At 38.3% G+C, this 19,817-nt stretch overlaps 2 protein-coding genes across 2 annotated transcripts; both read left to right on the top strand.

Moving 5' to 3' along the window:
• The first annotated feature begins 146 nt into the window (after positions 1 to 146).
• On the top strand, positions 147 to 5,000 carry gp1bb (glycoprotein Ib platelet subunit beta). The gene is made up of 2 exons (XM_079689483.1): positions 147 to 255; positions 3,397 to 5,000. The coding sequence occupies exon 2, from the start codon at positions 3,408 to 3,410 to the stop codon at positions 4,014 to 4,016; it is 609 nt and encodes a 202-aa protein (XP_079545609.1). The 5' UTR covers positions 147 to 255; positions 3,397 to 3,407; the 3' UTR covers positions 4,017 to 5,000.
• Positions 5,001 to 5,487: 487 nt separating this feature from the next.
• Positions 5,488 to 16,729, top strand: cep78 (centrosomal protein 78). Its single transcript, XM_079687597.1, is given in 17 exon segments — positions 5,488 to 5,641; positions 6,845 to 7,113; positions 7,269 to 7,444; positions 7,709 to 7,781; positions 7,884 to 7,987; positions 8,143 to 8,317; positions 8,434 to 8,547; positions 8,920 to 8,984; positions 9,497 to 9,599; positions 10,093 to 10,210; positions 10,382 to 10,424; positions 10,554 to 10,709; positions 11,153 to 11,230; positions 11,799 to 11,980; positions 14,990 to 15,122; positions 15,598 to 16,025; positions 16,027 to 16,729. Coding segments are annotated over 16 exon segments (2,313 nt in total). The 5' UTR covers positions 5,488 to 5,641; positions 6,845 to 6,851; the 3' UTR covers positions 16,130 to 16,729.
• The last annotated feature ends 3,088 nt before the right edge of the window (positions 16,730 to 19,817 follow it).

Raw genomic sequence — 19,817 nt, 5'->3', positions numbered from 1 at the left:
TCCTAATTCATTAAAAAATAACAACCGCTAAGATAAAAAGTTGTTGGAGATACACTCATGTCCTATTAGACGTCTTTGTGCGTGTTCATATTTGTCAGAGGTCTTTATCAGTTGGTGGCAGCTGGCTCACACACACACACACACACACACACACACACACACACACACACACACACACACACACACACACACACACACACACACACACACACAGAGGGAAACACAGTCCACTCCTGAAGACACGCAGCACTGAAGGTAAATGACTCTCCTAAAACATTTTAGTTCTGTATCTTTCTTAACATTATTGATGCTAAACAATTGTTTCCTGGCTCAATTTAATGTAACCTTATTTCTGATGCAAAGGACCATATCAGTAGAACAATAATGCAAAAATAAAATATGGTAATTAAAAAAAGCTGTCAAGTCCAGTTTGGCAGAACTACTGTTTTAAAGGAGTGGAAACAGAATGTAAAAGATTAGTTTAAAAATAGTATCCCACCTAAATCTAGACACGGTGTCAGTGCTTTACAGGACTGTCTCAGAAAATTTGAATATTGTGATAAAGTTCTTTATTTTCTGTAATGCAATTAAAAAAACAAAAATGTCATACATTCTGGATTCATTACAAATCAACTGAAATATTGCAAGCCTTTTATTATTTTAATATTGCTGATTATGGCATACAGCTTAAGAAAACTCAAAAATCCTATCTCAAAAAATTAGAATAGTTCCTCAGACCAAGTTAAAAAAAAAGATTTATAACAGCAAAACACAATCAAACATTTGAAAATGTCCATTAATGCACTCAGTACTTGGTTGGGAATCCTTTTGCACGGATTACTGCATCAATGCGGCGTGGCATGGAGGCAATCAGCCTGTGGCATTGCTGAGGTGTTATGGATGCCCAGGATGCTTCAATAGCGGCCTTTAGCTCATTAGCATTGTTGGGTCTGGTGTCTTTCAGCTTCTTCTTCACAATACCCCACATATTCTCTATGGGGTTCAGGTCAGGGGAATTTGCAGGCCAATCGAGGACAGTAATGCCATGGTCAGTACACCAGTTACTGGTGGTTTTGGCACTGTGGGCAGGTGCCAGATCATGCTGGAAAATGAATTCCTCATCTCCATAGAGCTTTTCAGCAGACGGAAGCATGTAGTGCTCTAAAATCTCTTGGTACACAGCTGCATTTACTCTGGGCTTGATGAAACACAGTGGACCAACACCAGCAGCTGACACGGCTCCCCAAACCATCGCTGACTGTGGGAACTTCACACTGGATTTCAAGCAACTTGGATTTTGCTCCTCTCCAGCCTTTCTCCAGACTCTGGCGCCTTGACTTCCAAATGAAATACAAAACTTGCTTTCGTCTGAAAAGAGGACTTTGGACCACTGTGCAACTGTCCAGTACTTCTTTTCCTTAGCCCAAGTCAGACGCCTCTTCCGTTGTCTTGAGTTCAGAAGTGGCTTGACCATGGGAATACGGCTATTGTAGCCCATTTCCCGGACACGTCTGTGAACAGTGACTTTTGATACCTGGACTCCAGCTTCAGTCCACTGTCTTTGAAGCTCCCCCAAATTCTGGAAGCGACTCTTCTTCACAATGCTGTTAAGGCTGCGGTCATCTCTCTTGGTTGTGCAGCGTTTCCTGCCACATTTCCCCCTTCCAACAGACTTTTTGTGGATGTGCTTTGAAACTGCACTCTGTGAACAGCTTGCTCTTTGAGAAATTTCTTTTTGTGTCTTACCCTCCTGATGGAGGGTGTCAATGACGGTCCTCTGGACAGCAGTCAGATCAGCAGTCTTCCCCATACTTGTGATTTAGTTTACTGAACCAAGCTGAGTGTTTTTCAAGGCTCAGGAAACCCTTGCAGGTGTTTCGAGTTAATTAGACGATTCAAGTGATTCGTTGAACACCCTACTAGTATACTTTTTCATGATATTCTAATATTTAGAGATAGGATATTTGAGTTTTCTTAAGCTGTATGCCATAATCAGCAATATTAAAATAATAAAAGGCTTGCAATATTTCAGTTGATTTGTAATGAATCCAGAATGTATGACATTTTTGTTTTTTTAATTGCATTACAGAAAATAAAGAACTTTATCACAATATTCTAATTTTCTGAGACAGTCCTGTATACCCTATCTGTTTATCAAGGGTTCTCCAATGGGGTCTCGGCCACAAACTGGAATGTCCTGACCTCAGGGTTGAGATTTCGATTAAGAGAAGACACAATGAGTTAGATAAAAATACATCTGAAAGCATGCTTTGGGTTGTCAAATGTTCCTTGTGTATGTTATGTATTGAACCAATGATATCAACACAGTACTACGTTTCAGTAAATTGTATAATGTTGGTGTTCTGATCTGAGAGAATATATGGCAGAAAAACTATTAAAAAACCTTCACCTTCACTAAACAACACAAAGTACATCCTCAGAACCACAGAGCTGACATACAATTAAGGGCTTTAAGTTTCATAATGATTGGATCGACTGAAGAACACCTTCATTGTTTTTCTCATAATTTTAGATTCAAACAGCTCTTGAACAACATAATAAACATCAATAAAACAGTCTTCAATAACACTCCAAATAAATATTAATAAGTACATGAATGTAATTTATCTGTGTTTGGATAACACTGTTCCAATGTGAAGTCATTACCTTGACACTACATTTGCCTACTTTTACCTTAATTGATATGCCAGTCAGCAATGCGGAATATTAAAGTTTAGTTTTTTGCAAACTTGTTTAATATAGCTAATGGTACTGGTTGATGTGTGGCTAAACCTGCATATTCCCTCCAGTGACAGCTGAATTATCACTTATTTTTTTCTCAAAAGATAGATAACATACAGTCAAGAGCAGACCGTGTGCCGATTGTAGGAATAGTTTCTGTTTTTAAGTGTTCCTACAGATTAACAAGAGGTACAACAAGCATTTGCTGCTTCTTTTTTTTCCTTTTTGTCGAATGTAAAACATAAAATGTATCCAAGTTACCAGTATTTGAATAATTACCCTTTACTCAAGTAAATGCATCCCACTGTGGTGGAAAACTGTGCATTCAAAGTTTTCAAGTAAAATGACCCACTCCTTATGCAAAAGGTTCCAAAACTTGGTTTATTATTTGATTACTGTCTAGCTTATAATTTTCTTCACCTTGGGTCAAAGTATTATCTTGTCCTTACTGATGATAATGATTATTTGTTGATAATATTTTGAGTTACAAATATAACTGCAAAGTAACCGATGTTGTCATATTAACATTATGAAGTCAAAAGTACAGTATTTGCCTGCAAAAAGTAGTCAAAGCAGGAAGTAGCATGGGTCAGAAATACTCAAGTCTCAAATGTTCACTTGGGTACACATGAATCTTTGTTCTCTTCTCTTCAGTGATTGGTACCATGAAGGGGCTTCTGCTCCTGTGTCTGCTCCCCTTGTTTGGAGGTCAAAGGTCATTCGCCTGCCCTCAACTTTGCTCATGTCATGGTGGTCAGGTGGATTGTAGCAGCAGGTCTCTCACCTCTTCCTCGCTGCCCACCAGTTTCCCGACAGGGACCACCTCCCTCTTCCTCCACAACAACCGGCTGACCCACCTCCCTAACGGGCTCCTGGAGGATTTGACCTCTCTCCGCTCCGTCTCTCTACATGGAAACCCTTGGGAGTGTGACTGTGGTGTCCTCTACCTGCGCGCCTGGCTGCTGCGTCAGCCCATCTCCCTCATGTCACATCTGGGCGTCAACTGCAGCTCCCCCCCCGGCCTGAGGGGGCGGCTGGTGGTGTATTTAATGGAGAAGGAGGTCCTGGAGTCCTGCCACTACTGGTACTGCGACCTGGCTCTGGCCTCGCAGGTGTGTCTGTTTGTGTTTGTGGTGGTGCAGGCGGCTCTGCTCGTGGCTCTCATCGTGTTTCTGAGAAGGTTCGAGAGGCTCTTCAAAGAGGCAAGGAGAACCTCGGAGGAGAACTTCACATTTGGGGAGGGTCTGAGGGATAACATCTACGGCAATATCTGACCTGCTGCAGTGGTTTGTTAGATCCAAAGTAATGAAGGATATCGGTTTATTTATTCAAACACTGGAAAGAATATGTATTTATTGTTTTGGTTTTTCAGAATCCAAATTTAATTTGTGCACAGGCAGTGGATAAATGAATGGGCCCACAGGGCTCAGACCCAGGGCCCAAAAGTGTCAGGGGCCCCTATTGACTTCATATATAAAATGTAATTTAAAGAGACATGTACAAACCAGGAAGAAACTCAAAATGATCACAAAGAGACATAAAATGAATACAAAGAGTACAAAATTACCATAAAGAGATGCAAAACAACCACAGACAGAAGATAGCTTCAAAAAAGAGACACAAAACAACAACAAAAACAGGATAAACAACTTTAAAGTCTGGGTGTTTTGCTATTATGTTGGGGAGGTGGTGGAGTTTTCTGCATGTCTTTGCAAAGGGGCCCATTGTGTCAAAATCTGTGCAAGCAAATTACAAATTAAAAGAAAACCTGTATAGTGAATCATAACGGAATTGCAGATGCTTCCAAACAAGCCAAAGAAAAAGTGGAAGGGTATTTAGCTCTGTAACTGGAGATTCGTGAACACCTGACTACTACACTTTATTTATTTTTTCTTAAATGTGTCAACCATCTGTGTATCCATGGACCATCCATCCTATACCACTGTAGAAATAGTCTATAAAAAGAACGATGTAATTGATCTGCACTAAAGTTCGACCAATACTGGGTTTTTGAGGATGAATGTTGTTATTTGAGTTTGAGATGGGCTTCTGTATTGGATGATATTATTTTAAAATATTTTACGTTTTATTAGAGTCCTGAAATATGGGTATTAAACTGTGGTGACTATTGAACTAGTGGACATATACACATCAAATGTTGAAGTTGCAATTCTTTGTAATTTGTCAGTTCACTAATAATGTTGATTAAAGTAATAAAGCAATTGGTTGAATTGTGGTGCACAGTTGGACTCATCAAACATGCTTACAATGTGTATTTATTGATATTATAAATTGGTAAATGAAGTGATATAAAATAAAAAATTCAACTGACGACTGAAAAAAAGGGTTATGTTGGAAATTGACTACTCCATGAATTGTTTGTTATGTCTGACATTTGCATTATGTTTTTCTAAATGCATTATAATTTCATAAAACATATTTGGGTCATCAAGAATTGGAGGATATTTTCATCAATGAAATATAAAATAATCCATGCCCAAAATGCTAAAACATTAACTTGTTTTGCTAGAGAAACTTGTACACATCTAAAATATAAAATACACCAAACAAAATGGCGTTTTTCTGTTGACCCTCCTTGTTGACCAAATTGCATATATTGTCAAATACGACATTTAAATAAAATTATTGGATTATAAATAATGATGCATTTATGTGCTCTCATATACCCACCGTACCTCCGCCCCGGTAGGTGGCAGCACACAGTGAGAAAGAGGAGAGGAAGAGGCGAGCCTTCACCGCATATGAACCGCACAACACAACAGCGCCACTTTTGAGCACTCATCCACATCTCTAACAATAACATAAGTTGTCAGTCAGTATTCAAGAACAAACGAGAGAGCAGTGCCACAAAGACAGAGCTTTCAGGTATATGTGGAAGGTATGTCTTAATGTTTATAAATGTTATTTAATAGTGTATGAAAGTGCAGCTAAAGACTGTTTACGACTTGTTAGTTACCGCCTGACACTTTCCTTCACTACCAACGGTTGCTAGGAGCTTAGCTTGCTAACGCCACTTGCCTCTGGTTGTCTGCACTCTAAATTCCCACTTTGTTTAATTACTACTAATTACAAGTCTAAAAGTAGTGGCATATACTTACTACTAACCAACCAAACCATCTCTTAGTGTGTACTGTTAAGTCTAACATTGATGTTCAGATGTTACACTGAAGTCTGTCATCTTTAACGGGAGGTCAGCTGTGGACATTGGTGGTAAAAGTACTCAGATTTGTTACTTAAGTAAGTAGCATTACTTCATTTTAAAACTACTCCGTTACAATTCAACGTTTTACAATCAAAATATTACTCAAGTAATAGTATAAAAGTAGTGGCATCAAAATATACTCAAGTGCTGCCAACATTTGTACCCATTTGGCCCATTTCAGAATCATATATTAAATTACAGATTATTATTATGTATTAATGTCTTTATAACAACTCGTAAATGTAGAGCAAATGTAATTGACTTTGTGTACTGCAATAATAAACAAACATAAAGGTATATTAATAATATAAGTTAGGATCTAATTTATATTAATATAGCCTATCTATGTTTGTTTATGAGTTGATTTGTATTCACTTATAGTAATAGTAACTAAAGCTTTCAAATACATTTTTTGGAGAAAAAAGTAAACATTGGCTTTCAAAATGTAGTGGAGTGCAAGTATACATTTGCATTCAATGTGAATCCTCAAGTAGAGGACAAGTTCTTCAGAATTGTACTTAAGCACAGTAGCTGAGTAAATGTACCTCACAACATCCCACCACTGGCTATTGAGGAAATGTTAATTGACTGCATATAATTGGTATTGACTCTGAACTACTCCCAATATTTATCCCTACTACTTGTTTAGCTAACACTTATCAAATGTAGTTACCCTTCTTATATGGGGTCACCCTTTTTGGTGTCAGATATCAGAATATGTACTAATGTGACTTTAAAAAAACATTATACTGTAGACATTTCTAATCAAGTTTTAATAGTAGTAAAAGTAGAAGACACAATCTCATGGCATTATTAACCTTGAATTATTCTGACTGTTGAAACGCTTTTTAATTTCTTTCAAAAATATATTTATTCCAGGTCCAAGATGGTTCAAGACAGTGCTCACATTCGGGGGCGGGGGGGCCAGGACTTTTTGGCCTTCTATGACTCTGCCTGTGCCAGACAGGAGTCAGTCCCTCTCCCTGCTGTCAAAATGAACCTGGGCAAAGGAATACTGGACTTTAATGGAGACCGGGTCAGACTCACTGACTGGCCCCCGATTTTAAACTCTATTTGCATCAACAAACACTTACATCACATTGCAATAAGTAGCACATACCAAGCTAGTATGGCTTCTGGAGATACAGGTAAGGCAACACATTAATCCTGGCGCACCAAGTGATAGTGGGAATAACTGCTGTTTTGACCTCTTAATTAATCATGTTTTTCAAATATAGTTTATTTCAAAACCTGAATTTCCAATTTTGTAAATGAACATTAATCATATCGCCACCAATTCCAGACAAAAGGTTCTATAAGTCTTGTCTCAGGAAGAGGATCCCAGCCTTTCGCTCTAAGGACATGACATTTAAACTGTGCAAGGCCCTGAGAGAGTGTCTGACTGTCTCTCATAACCTGAAGACTCTGCAGCTTAATGGACTTCCGCTGAGAGAAAGGGACCTCATCACATTGACAAAGGTACATCTATGATTTGAAGTGCAAAGAGTAAAGTTTCAACCATTTAATTGTTGATGTTTCACTTATACAGAGACAGGCACTAAGCAAATTTGCAATCTGTGTTGAAATATAACCCTGTTTACCGTAATTGGTGTTGACTACTGATACCTAGGATGAGAAAAACCTAACATATTGATGTGCATGACAGAGAACCTGAATATTGATAGAAGCTCTGTTTAGGATTGACATTTGGAAGAATAATGAGACAGTTATATTCTCTTCAAGGGTTTTGCAAAAAGTGTTTCCTTGGAAAACCTATCTCTGGCTAACTGTCCAATCTCTGACGAAGGCTTAGAGGGTTTGTATATTCAAAGTATTATTTATTATTCATAATTCCTTCACTAGACCATGAAGTATGTGAGCATGATGTATTTGTAACTTACATTTTCCTCTGTTTCAGTTATTTGCCAAAGTGTGAAGTATTCTTCAAGCATCAGGACGGTAGACTTTACAGGATGTCATCTCACCTGGAGAGGGGCAGAGCATATGGCCAACATCATCAAGGTGCAACATCTCACATTTGAGACGTTACTGGCAAACTATATTGAATGTGTTCTATCTTCTGTATTGATTATTAAATAATTGTAAACCCAGACCCTTCTAAAAATGTACCTGTATTTAAAAAAAGAATGGTATATGAATGCAATTGTTCCCCTCAGCATCAGGGAATGCAGAGGCATGGTACTGCATGGGCAGAGTCTCTGAGGTATCGTCATCCTCAGTTTGAGGGTATGGGAGGTCTGCGCCGTGTCACACTGAACTGTAACACCTTGATCGGGGACCGGGGCGCTGCTGCTCTTGCTCATGAACTGGCAGAGGACCTCTGGGTTAAAGGTGAGTAGGTGTGTGGGTCTGACAGAATAACAATGAGACAAAGCAAAGCGTGTTTTGTTGCTGTTTTGGCAGGCATTGTGCTCACGTTCGATGTTGTTTTGTGATTGGTTGAACAGCTGTCGACCTACAGAGGTGTGGTCTGTCCAACGAAGGGGCTCGCCGGTTGCTGGAAGCCTTGAAAACAAATTCTGCCCTTTGTGTGCTGGACATCCGTAGCAACCCTTTAATTGGTAAGAAGCTTCCAAAATCAAACTTATATGATATTCTAGATGTTTTTCACACAGGAGAAAACTTTGGACAATATAATAAATGATAGGTGTATTTTTTTCACACAGTACGTGTAGGTGTAATAAGAATTTTGGCCTCTAGATGAAGCTAGTGCTCTGTTGGAGGTTTATTTAGCTGCTTCCCAATGGCACACTTATTCTAAACAAGTATGAAGTATGTAGTTTTTCCATAGCAAAAAATGCAATAGCTTCTCTAAAATAATATAATTAGTTGGTACTATAATTGTTATCCAATCTGAAAGCATAACTGAAAACAAAAAATCATCAATCTTTGGAGAAATATTTCACCTTAATGAATGTTTTGTTTTTTCACAGACAAGGTTCTAATTAAAACAGTTCTAGAGAAAGTACTGATGAATGCTGACGGACAGTCTTCAGAGGTGAGTGACTCAGCTAATGTCTTTATTCAGGGTCTTAATGAATGAGTGGTGTTGTTGCATGCTTGCTTGTTTCAAATATTTGTATTGAGAAGAAGCACACAAGCATAGCAATAGTACAGACTTCTTTGGGGTGGAAATAATGCTTCCCTTTTTCAACATAGAAGACAAACACAACAGCCAACAAGAAATAATAAAAAAAAAACATATCATGACAGGAATACCATACTTAATGACATACATAGTCATAGTGGGAAAGAACATACAAAATAGTATATAATAAAAATAAATAAATAAACGTGCAGATGAGCCCAGACTACCCCCCCCCCCCCCCCCCCCCCTTCGCTCCCGACCAGTGCCACCCAAGCCATTAAAAATAATTGTTTGTGCAATGCATCTCAGCCGACCTTCTTTTAGGATATATCAAATTCTTTCCAAATGCAGAGTGCATGCTTGCTTCTTCTTTGTTGCAAAGTTGTGGTCATGGCTTGTATTCTCCTCATGTTGTACTACAGTACTGCTGGATCAAGCCTGCAGCCTCAGAGCCACAGAGAGCGTCTGCTCCTAAGAGGAGAGCTGTACCCAGCACAGCCAGGGGGAAAACTACATTTAGGATAGGTAAATGAATACGTTGCACAACCTTCAGTGTTGGATCTCTTTTGTTGCGTTTGAGATACCTTTTTTTATTTCATACTTACCTGTTTTCTTTGTTACATTTTGGCTTTAAAGTCATCTGGAGACATGGTATGAACTTCTTCCTCTTCTATCTTTGTTCTGCAATTCAAAAAATTGTTGATATGTGTTGGATGTCCTTGAAAAAAAAGTTTTAACAACAAGTCTACCTTTATATAGATGGGATAATTATGTAGTTCCTTGGTAGAAAGTCAACCATTTTGATTCCCCTTGCCGTGAATACCCTCTAATAAATATCAAAAGCAAAAGATGTATGTATGTGCCATATTTCTGTCTCAATAACTGATAGATATACAACAAATGTTTTCAACTGGACTCATTAGCCTTTCTTCTCTTTTGCTTGTGACAGCCATCCCTGTGTGGTTCAAAGCTCTCCCATGAATGTCCAGATGTTAACAGGGCTGTCTTTCTGGTGCAGCCCCTCGTAAAGGACCATCTCCCAGAGGACGGAGTTCAGACGCTGCTCCGACCCAGAAGCCTTATTCCCGCTCAGAGTGTGTACCTTGGCGAGCTGCTGCACGAGCTGAACGCCAGAGGTGAGGAGGTGTTGGCATTTTTTAAATGATAAAACTGTTTTGGCTTCATTCTCTCAACATGTCCCCTGAACCATCCCGAAATAAACGTACCTCCTTTATTTCCATGGCATTCACCTGGTTTCGCTGTGATGGCACTCTACACTAATATTCTGTTTGATGCCTTTGTTCCAGAGGTTTTCCTCCTGGAGTTTGTGTGATGGATCAAAGCTTTGAGGTGAGTTTTCTTTTGTTTATATACAGTGTGTAACTGTAGAAGCTACAAAACAAATTCAAATGTATCTTAATAACCGTGTAAAGCATACAGCAGACAAATCATTTTTTCAACTTAATGGTTTGTCATTAGGGTGCAGCTACCGTGAAAGTTACTATGGAGACGGATTCAGAGGCAGATGACTATGAGGAAGTGGAAGATGAAGAAGTAGTCTTGGAAGTGGAGCAGAGACCATCTTCTCCTCATCTCCAGGACAGGATCAATGAGCGGAAGTTGAACCATTTACAGGTTGGTCACATCAGGCTAACAAACAGCTTGGATGTTATTTGAGCTTTTAAAAGTTTTGTATGTAAGACAAGTGCTAATCTTACTATGACTTAGGGATGCCAGAAACTGACCATGATCAAAATCGGACAGCCATGGCGAATAATAATCGATTATCGATCCAAAGTTTACAGTAAAACAAACTGGTGCTGTGACCAATGGCCATTTACAATTGTTAGTACTATTACTATTATTAGCATTAGTCTATATTTTTGTTGAAACTAAGCCAGGAAAAAAAAAAAAACATAAATAATAATAAAAAAATATATAAATAAAATCGATTTTTAAAAATAATTTTCGATTATGGAGACTGTAACGAATATTGGAATAATCGAATAATCAGTGGCATCCCTACTATGAAGCACTGGGAACATGCTGTATATCCGTGTGTGTTTTACGCCCTGCAGATGGAGCTAAAAGAATGTCGTCTGAGACTGGCAGAGGAGCGCAGAGCCAGACTGAGAGCTGAGTCAAGGCTCATGGAGGTAATGATGATCTCAAAATAATAACATATGATTTTCTCCCCCATTTATTTTTCTTCAGTTTTCCTCTTTTGCAACTGGAATCTTGTCTGTGCCGAGCTTTCTGCTATCACATAGCAGGATTTAGACTCCACACTAGCATTATATAGTTTAGGTGTTGGTCAGCCACACTGAAGCAGCCCTTGGATAATTATGGTCGTTTAACTCTAAAGTGTTTATTGTTCAGCCTGAAATGTCCTTAGATCGTAGACAACAGTAAATAAAGATTGAAATCAAATCCTCATTATAGCATCAACTGTGTACACAGCACCGAACACACAGTGAAATGTAGCCTCTGCATTTAACCCATCCTAGTATTAGGGCAGTCAGCAGGTATTACAGTGGAGCAGAGTAGGGGTCCGGTGCTGTGCTCAAGGGCCACTCAAAAGGGGACACTTACTTCTCCCAATTATGTCATGTTTGTCAAAGGTCTAAGTTACAGAACTGTGTAAAGTAGTTTTGGAAATGAACCATCAAAAGACTGGCTTCCTTATGCTCTTTTATTCTATATTTCTTTCTTATTTCTGTGCAGTACGAGTTGGACAATGCCCGTCTCCGTGACAACAACCTCTCCCTCTCGGAGGCGTTAGCTGCCACCGGCTCTGCTTCAAATCCAGCGGCCGTCAGTGCTCTGGAAGATGAGGCCGTCCTGGAGAGCTTCGAGAGCTCATTCACAAAGTTCCATGCCTTCCTGGATCTCCTCAAGGATGCTGGGTCAGAACTCTTTTCCATTGTTCAATTGGACATTGCCAAATTGTTTTTGGGTGTCTGTGGTTTAAATAATTGTTATATAGCCTTGTGACTTTCAATTACATAAGATATCTGTGGAAATTCCGCTCTGCCATCATATGATGTTGGTTTTTCACACATGCTGACTTGCTGAGTCACAAAGGAGTTTCATTCTTGTTTTTGAACTAATTTAACTTTTATTGTCATATTTTTCTTCATCAGATTTAGTTTTCGTATCATTTATTTATTATATTTTTAGGTAAACGTCTATTAGGTAATCGAAACCAAGGTGATGCCTTACATTTTGTTGGCCAATGGTTTAAAAACTGCCCAAAAGTCATTCATTGACAATATATTTTTTAAATGTTTAGAACCTAGAGCTTAGTAACATAGACTTAGACCTTGTGTATGTAAAAAACACATCATGTTTTGTAGATGAAGATGATCAGAAATCAAAGTGAAAAAGCAAAGTATTTTGAGAGCTTGTAAATGATGGTGCACAAGAGTAATGTGATGAAGGGATCCTGCCACATGACTAAGGGGAAGATGTGGCTCTAGTGCACACACCCAGAGTGCCAGGATATTTTTGTAAACCGACTGCTTCCTGTAAATGAATAGTTGGATCTCTGTTTGATTCTGGGATGCCCTTTCAAAAGAGTGGTCTATTTGTTCCCTTTTTTCTGTAGGAGAGTTTCATTCTGATACAATGCTTTCACTTTGAGACGTCCACTAGTTATCATTCATTAATTTAAGCCTTTTATTATTTTCATTCAGTCCTTATCTACCTATGTTTTTAATTTGTTGCTTTGTTCAGTTGCATTGTCATTGTCAATGGCCATTAGCAGATTCTGTCTCGTTTTTTTACTTTGGCCATAAAGTGAATATCAGTAAAAAGGTGACAAAGCCTTGCTGTGCAGCCATCTTTGTTACCTGCATTTACTTGCATCAACAGTGTACAGCTGCAATTGCTGGGTTTGCTGCATAAATAAAACACAGCCGCTTCCACCGTACTACAACCCAAAGTGTACATTTAGTTGAACACCAGTTAGGGGACTACAATAGGATCAGATCATTGTTTTTGCAGATGAGATTTAGCAAATTATTAAATAGGTATTCAGGTATAGTTTATAGATCTTTACAAAAATAACAATGTATGGTTTACTCCTAACGGCTCTCCCCAACTCTCATTATAAAACAACAGGACTTTTCTTTTAAAGCAAATGAGCTCAGACAAGCCAAGTCAACCCTACCTGCTCAGCACAAAATTGAATGTATAGATTATAGAAGATACAAAAGTTAAACATCTTGTAGGATACCAGATATCTTTCTTCCACAAATGGGTGGGCTAAACGAGTGCTACAAGATAAGGGATGAGTGAACATTGTGCACAACTTTATGTGATACTCAGTGCGCTCGGAGTCTGCTAGTCCACTTAGTTGACTAAGTAATAAGCTGATAACACTGTCTATTAAGGCTGTTTTTTCAAACATTGCTTTATGACACTTTAAAGGTCACCTATTATGCAAAATCCCCTTTTTCATGTATTTTATGCATAAACATGTCCCCCCTCTGTGTAAAGAGATTCTGAAAGTTTCAGGGAAAAGTATTCGCTCACTTTTTGTCCTGATATATTTTAGGGCTGTACCCGAATATCCAAATAATCGGTCGTTAGCCTACTATTCGGTTTTCAATTTGTTATTCGGGTTTGTCAGCTGCGCTGCACTGCGGCTGACAAATTGAATTTATTGAAATCTCCAATATCAACGTTAGAGCTTGTGCCTCTTCGGGGGGTGCTAACACTTAACTATAAACGTTATCCTTTACTTTCTCATTCTTTATATGTAGATATTACTTTTCTCCGTTAATCTCCGCTCCTTTTTTCCGTCACGTTGTTTTCATAGCAACAACAACTTCCTGTCAACAGCGCTAACTCTCCTTCAAAATAAAAGCATGTCCATACAAAATAGGAAACCAAGCCAAATTACACTGAAGACATATACAACTGCAATGAAAGTAACAAACACAATGCAATATCCTTTTCAATTTCAAAGAACACAAATTGGGTTGCATTAACACTTAACTATAAAACAACAATACTGTAGAATAACAAAATGAATGCTTTGAATAAACCGAAATACACGTGTTGAAGCCTGGCTTCACTGCTGATTACTACTTGTGATTATTCAACAAGATTTTTTAGATTGTGTGAATATTTTTGTCAATGCACAAATCAACCAGTCAACCTTACAGTATAATTGCAATATTAAGGTATAAGATAATACATTTAGTGTTATTCGATTTGCTCTACATTTCGATCATCTCAAAGTTGGTTGGTTGATGGTCCATCATACTGGACTGCATGATGACGTCAGATGTCAAAGTGAAACAGTCAAGTAAACCCTTTCTGTATTCATAAAGACTCAAAAGCTTAAAAGCACATCCTATCACTGACTCCGGGGTCAGATGTTTATCTCCATCTATTTATTGGATGGGCTACGTTTGTAAATAGACTACTTACTGTCACTTTGTTGGATTTCTGTTTCGTTCTGAGATGCCCTTTTAAAAACAGAAGTCTACTTGTTCTGATGCTCCATTTAGAAACATGGTGCTGTGCCCAGTTTAAAAGATACTTTCATTTTGACTGGATGAGTTTCACCATGACAGAGCATAGAGCTTTAATTGACCTTTTAGCCCCCGAATAGCACATTACATACATATATGGATGTAATATAGAAACTATTTTACTCCCCTGAAGTTTGCTCCTCTTGAGTGGGCTGTTGTGGATGTTTCCTTTTTTGTATCTTTTTTTTTTACTGAATGAGTGGGGTTTGAATACGCCTCATTATTTATCAGGTTGAGCACAGCAACATATATGTAAGAAATGTTTTACTTTTTACCAGGTCAGTTTCTAAAATGGCAATCGGGTGTGATTGAAATGCATATGCACTTTTCCTTAACTCTAATTAATTTAATCTCTTCTTTGTTTTTTTGTAGTCTCGGCCAATTAGCCTCAATGGCTGGAATTGACAAGTCAGACTTCCATCCTCCGGGGAGACCTCAGCTCTGCTCTACTTTAGGACGAGGGGAGTATGGGGATGGTTGGAAGAAGACTGATGCTCCCTCTTTGGTAAGGCATTACAAAGCAATGTATAGGACATGTTTTACAATTGCAAGGGAAATATGATTGGGTTATAACTTCAGTATTGGTATTATTACATTTATAGCTTAGGATTTTAGACCATGAATTCTATATACAGTATAGGGCAAATATGACACTTTGGTTAAAAGGATGAATGACCACCACACACTGTAAACTGAATTTTAATGTTTTCGAACTGCATGACGTGACCTCGATTAATTTGACCTATTACAGTATATAAAATCATGTCAAATTTGATTATTTATATTTTTGAGACCAGCAACTTTTCTTTCAAGGTCCTCCATGAGGCGCTTGTCCTGTATCATATAGTGCTGTTATAGTTCCTAAGTTTGTCTATTTTCTGGAAGTAGCACTTTATTCATAGCCTGCATCCCATTAATGAAGTGGTTTGTTTAATATACCACAACATCTTTCTCATCAAACATGCAATTTCTGATTTTAGGTAGACGTACGCATCTCGCCCGCTCCTCATGTCAGACTGCCTGACCGCACGATGCCCAGATCGCCACCCTCTGTCAGGGAGTTTTTGCATGAAGACAGGCTACGAGATGTGCTGACCTCCAATCATGCCTCTGGACCTGCAGGAGACCCTTGTGTCGGAGGGGAAGAGGAACCAGATCATTTTTCAAAGCCTGACACCCAGCAGGACTCAGGTTCTGAGAACAGTTTCCGTAGCCAAAAATCCTTCGATAAGGTTTCCTTTGGCAAAACCTTCCAGTCAGGCCATCCTAAGAGCAACAGCAACTCTCCCAGAAGCAGCGGCTCCCATAGATACAGCTATGCACACAGTCACTCTCTCCATAGCAACGGCTCTCATGGTGGACTGTCCGTAAGATCAAGTGTTAGTGACATTATCAGTGACGAGGCTGACTGAGGGGTCAGCGAGGTCGAGCAGGAGGGGGAAGGGGAGGCTAGTGTCAGCAGGTGAGTCGGGGTCAGAGGGGAGGGTCCTGGGGGGGGAGTTCATACAATGAGTCTTTCTGACCCACTCATTCTGTTACTTATTTATGATGTAGAAATACTTCACATATTTTTTGTTTTTAATCTTTGGAAGAAGCAAGACCAGAGTTTGTACATCTTCAGTCAGTTCTGCAAGTCAATTAAACATCTTGTTGCATTCTAGCCAAAGCACAGGTTGTTGAATATCCCACCAAATTAAAATGTGTTATTAATTGAGACACATATTTAAAAAATAAAATAATCCAATGTATGGTTAGTAAACTGATTTGGTGGTATCTACAGTTAAAAAAGTTAATTGAACAAAATGTGCAAGAAAATATTTGGGTTTTTCTAAATTAAATCAAGTCACGAGTTGTTTTTGCATATCAAGTACCTCTTAATGTCATTCCTGTGGGAACCCATCAAAACTCAGAGGAAAATAATCTTAAAATGCCAATTCATGGGAGCTTTCAGTAAATGAATGTGTACTATTACTTTTTTATGGCTAATTTAGAACATATTTTTTTAGAGATTTTTGATAGATATTTAATAATAAAAAAGTCTTCTTATCAATTGTTAGGATATTTTGCACTTCCCTAAAATTGAAAATGTTGAATAAACATATTTCAAATGTGTTTTTAAGCTTCTTAATTGAATAACAAACTATTTCTGTCACTACAAAGAGGGAAATGTGTGGAATGCACCATCACACTGCATAATGTATATATATTATAATATTTCTTGATGCAGAACATGCATCAGGCCCACAATCTGTTTTCTACATTTGATTGTTTACTCCCTCTTTTGGTGCTTTCTCCTGAGGGACGAGGATTGGTGAGCAAAGCAGGACTTTTGAGTAGAACACAGTGTACTATTGGACAATGTGTTTTCCGTTAAAAGTGAGCAGTAAAAAGTACAGCTCTTTGAAACGGTGACTAGAGGTACTGCAATTGTAAAGACCTCAGTGTCCTAATCTTTTCGTTTTTTTTGCACCTGTTCTTGGTAGTAACTTTCCTCGGACACCTACCTTCTAATTATGTTCTGATATTTTCCAGACTGGTATAGAGGTTTGTAGTAAGAATATAGTTTTGGATGAAAATGTATTCGCCATTTGTTACCTCAGTTTCTCAGTTTCATCAGCCAGGGTTGGACTATGTTGTCCGTGGACAATGTGTGGCGGAAGTCAGGGATGTTTAATGGCATGATAAGAAACAACTACTAATTTATTGGACGGTTGCTATCACGAGTCACTTTTGACTGACCCATTATTGCTGTAGCAGTTTCCCCAAAAGTCAGATAAGAGTATGGTTGTGGAATTTAGGTTAGGTCCAACAAATCATAGTGCTATACATTTTGAAAAAAGCCTGCCCTTTTCTCCATTTAAATCCATAAACAAAAAGCACCACTGCTGAATGTTGCTGTGCCAGCCTGCCTTGGCCTGCTATGACCACTATAGCCTGTGTTGACTAATGTCTTAAATGTAACCTTATAGGGGCCTATAAAGAACATTGCTATTTCAGTTTGGCTTGATGACCCTTCTCAACTTGTATTTCTGTTTCACAAAATCTATTAATAACAGGAACAAGGAATATTACAGGGTCAGACTGGAAGCGAATTTAGCTTTATAACAAAAGTAAAAGCATGACGACCAAACCGAAAATATGAGCTGCTGGACAGGAGCCAACACTGAGTCACTGGGTGCTGAAACCCCAGGATGTGGTGCTCTTAATGTTCTCTGCATTTTTAGCATCAAGTGAAGTTCCTCCTTTACATTTCTTGAACCTTGTGTGAGTAATAAATGACTCTGTGGAGTTTAGATCTGTGTGAGGAGTGATCTGCTTTAGAAAAACCTTTTAATGGGCGTATTTGAAAAATTGATAACAGCTCATGATTTAAATACAGAATGATGTCAATGAATAGCTTAAAGGCTATGAGGGAGCAGAGCAAGGGCTTTAATACTCTCCTGCAGAAAACAAGTCATGCCACACAATGTTGGTAGTACTACGTACAATCCGCTGTATGAATGAGTGTTTCACTATCAATGTACTGAAGCCGCTTCGATAAGGGAATCATGAAAGATCTTCCGATTCTTTCGGTGTCCTAGAAAATGTTTGTGGTTATCATTTCAGGACACGGTCCCCCACTATACTTGGCACTTTTAATCTCAGCACTGCAAGAACAGAGTAAAGGGTTAGAGGAAACAGTTTGAAAACTTCTGTAATGGTTTATGATCTCTGCCATCACTAAAGCTGCTCCTCAGATATGGAAAGAACAATAGCAGGGATAACAGAGAGCAGTGTGTGAGAAGGCAAGCAAAAGGGGACAGAGATGAAAACAAACCCAAATGGAGAAGATTTGATAAAGCTGTCACAACAAAAACACAACACCGAAACTGACACACTGCCAAATACTTCCGAGACATAATCGTAAGCCTTTGTTTTTAATACATGCCAATCCTTTTTCCATCTGGTCCGGAAAAAGGTTCCCTCCAAGATCAACATCTCCACTGAGAGAAAATGACAGTCATTACGCATTCCTGTTGACCAAAGTGACAAACAAAAAGGGCATTCACACTTCATAAGTTCAACAGGTAAATGTCACATGAAAGAAAAACAAATATCTGATATGAAAAATAACACACAAATATAACTTTTGTCGGAATATTAAAATATGAGTTATATTAGCTGCAGTTACTGTGTGTTATAAAAGAGGCCTGAAGAATGTGATCAGTAATGGCGCCAAATAATCAGGACAATGAACTGCATTGGCGTTTATTCAAATAAACCGATATAGATCCCTCACACATGAAAGTAGTGTTGCTCATTAACACAAAAGACATCAAATCAAAAAAAGAAATAGTCGCATGCAGTAAAAGAGGAGATGTTTGTTCATGTAAATTCAAGTGCAGCAAGGAGCACCCAATCTATATACACATACAAATATTACAATAGCATCTTTTCAAATAGAGCCAACTGACAACCACACACTTATAAGTAATTAAATACAGATAAAACACACGGTAAGAAATGCTAAAGAATCAAACATATTCAAATATACTTATATGGACACAATTGTCAAGTCACCAGTGTCCAACCTCAACATCAGTGTGTATCTAATCTAAGATAGAATTTTATTAAGAAGAGCATAATTGATGCAGCTTTAAAGAGAAACCCTACTCTGTATTTTGATAAATAATGTAATGATGTTTTTCATTAGATGTTTAATTCACATTTTAATCTGCAGTCTGTAAACAGAGTCCTTGTTTTAATACAAGACGCTCAATTTTATTTATGTTGAGTCAGCAACTGGAAATATTTTGTTATGGATTGCTTTGTTTTATTGATGGTTGAATCATTAGATAGGAAGCATCACTATCACTCACTTGATCTAAATATCAGAGTGTATTAGGATAAAGGGGTAGGGCAATTAATATTATATAACACGCTGCGGGCCATCCCACAATTGACCTGGTACAGAGTTAACCTGAGGAGAGTTATCTATCAATCTCACCTCCCTGGCACACTGTGTGCTTTCAGCAAAGGCAAATAATGACGAAATGTGACTACTGACGCATATTGTTGTTTGCACAAACTGTCCATTTTGAACAAAAGGGTGGATGTAAAAAAATAAAACGGTCTCTAAGAAAGGAGATCAATAAAGGCAGTGAAACCGAGAGTTGTAACATTTTCATTTTAAATGTCACAAAAATGCAGCTGGACTGAC

Source organism: Notothenia rossii, assembly GCF_949606895.1.
Source record: "Notothenia rossii genome assembly, chromosome: 6".
Classification (NCBI taxonomy): domain Eukaryota; kingdom Metazoa; phylum Chordata; class Actinopteri; order Perciformes; family Nototheniidae; genus Notothenia; species Notothenia rossii.
Note: the sequence above shows the minus strand (reverse complement) of the source record. Positions and strands in the feature narration are given on the sequence as shown.